Source organism: Oryctolagus cuniculus, chromosome 8 (genome assembly GCF_051225735.1).
Source record: "Oryctolagus cuniculus isolate XC-2025 breed Fujian yellow rabbit chromosome 8, ASM5122573v1, whole genome shotgun sequence".
NCBI classification, from domain to species: Eukaryota; Metazoa; Chordata; class Mammalia; order Lagomorpha; family Leporidae; genus Oryctolagus; species Oryctolagus cuniculus.
Genome location: NC_142874.1, coordinates 40,501,834 through 40,506,899, shown reverse-complemented (window position 1 = coordinate 40,506,899; position 5,066 = coordinate 40,501,834). Strand labels below are relative to the sequence as shown.

Sequence of the window (5,066 nt, the reverse complement as noted above, 5' to 3'; positions counted from 1 at the left end):
GATGTAAGAGGAATAAAGGGAGAGAGCCAAAGAGATGAGACTCGGTTAGAGACATCCAGAGGCTGCGGAGGTGGCCGCCGCGGCAAGCAACCCGAGCTCCCCAGCGCGCGTGAGCTGCAGGCAGAGGACGGCTCACCAGTTGCAGGCGTAACCTGGGGAACTCCGGGGTCTGGAGGCTTATTGGCCAAAGTCTTGGCTGCTTTGGCCCAGACCCTCAAGAGACTGGCAGTTACCCGCGTGCCTTCCCAAGCAGCTGGCAGAGAAATGAGCCTTTCTGGGCGGAGGATGGGCGAAGGGCGCCCGCAGTGGGGGTCTCGAGCCGGGAAGCGCCTCCCGCGCCCCGGGAGGAGAGGGTCACCCCGCGGGCGGCCGGGAGGCGGCGGTGCCGGCGCGCCGCGCTCCCTGCTCGGGCTGTTCGTGCACGCGTGGCTGTGGGCGGCCTCGGGCTCATCTGCCCAGGTGTTCAACCTCAGCCTGTCCGTGGACGAGGGGCTTCCCCCGGACACGCTGGTCGGCGACATTCGCGCGGGGCTGCCGGCGGCGCAGCAGCAGGAGGGGGGCGGCTTCTTCCTGTCCGAGGACTCGGACGACTCCCCGCTGCTGGATGACTTCCACGTGCACCCGGGCACCGGCATCATCCGCACGGCGCGGCGCCTGGACCGCGAGCAGCGCGACCACTACAGCTTCGTGGCGGCCACGCTGCTGGGCGCTGTGGTGCAGGTGGAGATCCGCGTCAACGACGTGAACGACCACTCGCCCCGCTTTCCCCGGGAGTCCCTGCGCCTCGACGTCTCTGAGCTCAGTCCGCCGGGCACCGCCTTCCGCCTGCCAGGTGCGCACGATCCGGATGCCGGGCTGTTTGGCACACAGGGCTACACCCTGGTGCAGCCGGTCCCCTGGCCGGAGGACCCCGCGGGACCACTCTTCCAGCTGCGCTACGGGACTCCGGGGCCCCCGCCGCTGCCGGCCTCCTCGTCGACCCTGGAGCCCCTGGACCTGGTGCTGCTGCGGCGCCTGGACCGAGAGGTGGCGGCGGCGCACGAGCTGCAGATCGAGGCGTGGGACGGCGGCCGCCCGCGGCGCACGGGCCGCCTGCGCGTGGAACTGCGCGTGCTGGACGAGAACGACAACCCGCCCGTCTTCGAACAGGACGAGTACCGCGCCGCGGTGCGCGAGGACGCCCCGCCGGGCGCCGAGGTGTGTCGCCTGCGTGCCACCGACCGCGACTTGGGCCCCAACGGCCACGTGCGCTACCGCATCCGCTCCCGGCAGGGATCCGGTGCGGGGGCGGGCGGCGGGGACGGGGCCTTCTTCGCGGTGGAGGAGCTGAGCGGCGTGGTGCGGGTGCGGAGGCCTCTGGACCGCGAGGCACAGGCCTGGCACCAGCTGGTGGTCGAGGCCCGCGACGGGGGCGCGGAGCCTGAGGTCGCCACGGTGCGCGTGTCCATCGCCGTGCTGGACGTGAATGACAACCGGCCCGCCATTCACCTGCTGTTTCTCACCGAGGGCGGCGCCGCCCGCGTCTCGGAGGGCGCCAGACCCGGCGACTACGTGGCTCGCGTCTCTGTGTCCGACGCGGACGGTGACCCGGAGAAGGAAGAGGAGGAGGCTGGGGAGCCCGGTGCAGGCATCGGGAGCTCCAGCGTGTCGCTGTCCCTGGAAGGCGGGGAGGGCGCCTTTGCGCTGCGGCCCGGCGGCCGCCCAGGGGTATTTTTCCTTTGCGTGGAGGGGCCCCTGGACAGGGAGAGCCGTGACCTGTTTGCCCTGCGCCTTGTGGCCACGGATGCGGGGTCCCCGCCGCTGAGCACCGAGGAGACGCTACTGCTCCGGGTTGCAGACCTCAACGATCAGGCTCCTGTCTTCAGCCGGGAGCATTACCGGGCGTCAGTATCCGAGGCCGCGGCCCCTGGCACCGCAGTCCTGTGGGTCAGCGCCTCGGACGCCGACGAGCCTGGCACGGATCACGCGCGGCTTCGCTACGCGCTAGCCCAACTCTCGCCTCACTGTGCCGCGGAGGCTCCGCCGCCCACCGCAGAGTGCGGACCCTCCTTCACCATCGACCCTGAGAGCGGAGTCATCAGCACGCGCAGAGCCCTGGACCGAGAGGTCCAGGCGGCTGTGGAGCTGAGGGTGATGGCCCAGGACCTGGGCGAGCCCCCGCTCTCTGCCACCTGCCTGGTGAGCGTCACCGTGGATGACGTGAATGACAATGAGCCCGTGTTCCGCAGGCAGGTGTACAATGCCACTCTGGCTGAGCATGCTGCAGTCGGACATTGCTTTCTGCAGGTGAGTGCAGCAGGCCTGGGCTCAGCGAGCAGGCCTGGCCAGGGAGAGGGAAATTGGGAAGTCTTCCCCGGGAACTTGTGCTAGGCAGGGTTGCATGCTGACCCTCCAACCAGAGGACTGGACCTTCCTGCTGAGATCTTGGCCGCATGGCCGCCAGTGTCTTCTGGGCCTCACCTGGTGTTTAGATCTTGATTATTCCTACGGAAATCAGGTTTTCTTCATGCGGGATGTGCACTCCCAGGTCTACCCTGGAGGAACCGTTCCTTCTAAATCAGCCAGTGTCTCCAAGATAGCCCTCATAATGAGCTTTCGCAGCTATCTTTTGCAAGTGTATGTCTTTCAACACTGAAATTGCTTCGAATGATCATTTCCAGAGATTCTTTACAACTCCTACCTTGTCCAGAGCAGCTTCCAGAGGTTGGTTGGGGACTTCTAGCCATCTGTGTTAGCACCCTGTGTGGGCTGAGCTCCTCCTGGGATGCCTATGGGGCTCAGGAGCAGAGAGGCTCCATCACCCTTTATAACATGGAATGCCATCCCTTGCCTCTTGGTTGGGGGAGTGTTGCGTGTTGGGTTTCTTCTGCTCCTGCCCCTCACTCTGAGAATGCTGTGTTCTGCCTCCTGCCAGCCCCTGCGCCTCGCTGCTTCCAGTTCCCTATGTCTTATCTGATGTCAGATTGCCAGATTTCCCAGTTTGTTTTGTCAAGGTAATTTGAGCGAATAAACAGAGCCCGGGTGCTGACTGCTGAGTGCAGTGCCAGGGCTTTATTAAGCACTTAGCCTGGTTAATTACTTCCTGAATCTTAATTAAGGGGTTGAGGTTTTAGCTGTGTGATTCTCTCTCCAATAGTAACCTTTAGATAGTGAAGTCATCCTTTACAAGGGGTCTTCAAAAAGGTGGGAAATGTGTACTATGAAAAATGTGTATGGATTTTAAAGTTTTTTTGCACCTAAATATTTTGTAAAAGGGTTTATTTTACCTATTTGAAAAGCAGAGAGAAAGGGGTGGGGGAGAGAGAGAGAGGGAGGGAGAGAGGTCTTCATCCACTAGTTCACTCCTCAAATGGCTGGGGGATGGGTCAGGTTGAAGCCGGGAGCCAGAAGCTTCTTCCAGATCTCCCACATTGGTGTAGGGTCTCAAGGACTTGGGCCATCTTCCACTGCTTTCTCAGGTGCATTAGCAGGGAGCTGGATCGGAAGTAGAGCAGCTGGGACTCGATTCGGTGCCCATATAGGATGCTGGTACTGCAAGTAGTGGTTTTACTTGCTATGCCACAACTCTGGCCCCAATAAATTTATTATTTGATTCCATTTTGTTCTAAAAACGTTTGGAAGTAGCCTGATATCATAACAAAGGATTTAAAGACTGCTTCTACCTTTTAACGCTTTGGGCAAGTGAACAATAATTCCCACTCCCTTTTCTAGTGTGATGGATGGAGCACTGTAAGTTGCTAGATTATTAAAAAGTTGCTTGAAATTTATGCCTGCTACTGAAACAGACAATTCCACGAATATCAGGGACTAACCCTGTCCAGTGGTATTTCCCTCTTAAGTAGAGTCTGACATGAAGTGGGTTGGTTGGTCTTACTCTAGCCAAGAGGTGGCCTGGCCTGGGACTGACTTCCACCACTTTACCCCCACATTTCACTGGCCAGAGCAGCCGTGTGGCCTCAGGTTTCTTGCAGAGGAGGCTGGGAAATGTGGAGAAGCCCATGAAGGCCCAGTACCCACTGACAGTTTCTGACAGATCCCGATGTACGAGATCTTTGTCTGTGAGAGGTTGATGTCTAAGATTTCTTCCACCTGGAAGACCCTAAGGCTCTCAATAGGAAAACAGTAAAAGTTGGCTCTGTTTGGAGGACAGTAAGCAGAGAGGATTAATTGTCATTCTTTTGATTAAGACCTACCTTTAGAATTGTGTCTAGAACTGTGAGACGATTCTGCCATGAGGCGCGAGTGTACCCCCATCATTCAGTACTCAGTGTGTGCGGACCTGTTGTGGTGAGCTGAGCTTGGCTCAGGCGTGGGCCAGCACCTCCAGTAACTGCGTGATACCTGTCTGGGCTGCCAGGTATTGGTGCAGACAGGACTGCGTTTTTGCTGATTACAACTTCTGGAAACTCCACCCCCCTCGCCCCTCAAGATTTGCAGAAACTGTTATGCCCCGACTCCCTGGTGGCCTCCTGGACAGCAGCGTGATATCAAACACATGAAAAACAAGAGGGGAAAAATTTTTTTTCCTGTTCTATTTGCCCTGTAAGGGAATACCATGTCCTCTAATCAACAAACCAAATCAAACCAAACCCCAAAACAACGTTGAACTTTCAAGGTGTCTTGGTGGTTACTCCATGCGCATGATCTTTGGGGTCTCTTATTTTCATTGCTACTCCTGCTGGGAGCACAGTGCTGGGTCCCCACCCTTCTCCCAATGCTGGCTGAACTCTTATATTCTCATACTCAGGTTGGAACTTTCCAAAGACTTTAAAGGTGGGGCAGACCAAAGGGAATTAGCACAGAGTGCCAGAACCATTAGCAGCCTCGGCTAGGTAACCTGTAACTCCAAAAGGTTCCTATGGCCTTCCAGACACCTGCCAGAGTTTCTGAATTCCTTACTCCGTATCTGTCCCGGAGAGGGGCAGAGCCCCTTCTTAACAACTCACCTCTCAGAAACTCCCTTCACTCTCTGGCTGCTATTATGATCAAAACGGAGAGGGATTTCCACTCGGCAGGCGCTCAAGGATTGCTCCCAGTGCTCGTGTCTAGTCTGAAAGATTCCATTT

General features: G+C 58.3%; 1 protein-coding gene across 1 annotated transcript; it reads left to right on the top strand.

Annotated features, from left to right (window-relative positions):
* The first annotated feature begins 604 nt into the window (after window positions 1-604).
* LOC149124987 (protocadherin-23-like) lies at window positions 605-4,485 on the top strand. Its single transcript, XM_089301767.1, has 4 exons — window positions 605-625; window positions 721-2,286; window positions 3,942-4,041; window positions 4,358-4,485. The coding sequence occupies exons 1-4, from the start codon at window positions 605-607 to the stop codon at window positions 4,483-4,485; spliced, it is 1,815 nt and encodes a 604-aa protein (XP_089157893.1).
* The last annotated feature ends 581 nt before the right edge of the window (window positions 4,486-5,066 follow it).

Bases quoted from the DNA above. Each gene is read 5' to 3' on its own strand.
- LOC149124987 (XM_089301767.1), top strand. From the start codon at position 605: ATGACTTCCACGTGCACCCGG. The intron at 626-720 runs GCACCGGCATCA...GCTGTGGTGCAG, and splicing joins TGACTTCCACGTGCACCCGG to GTGGAGATCCGCGTCAACGA. The intron at 4,042-4,357 runs GTACGAGATCTT...CTGGGCTGCCAG, and splicing joins AGTTTCTGACAGATCCCGAT to GTATTGGTGCAGACAGGACT.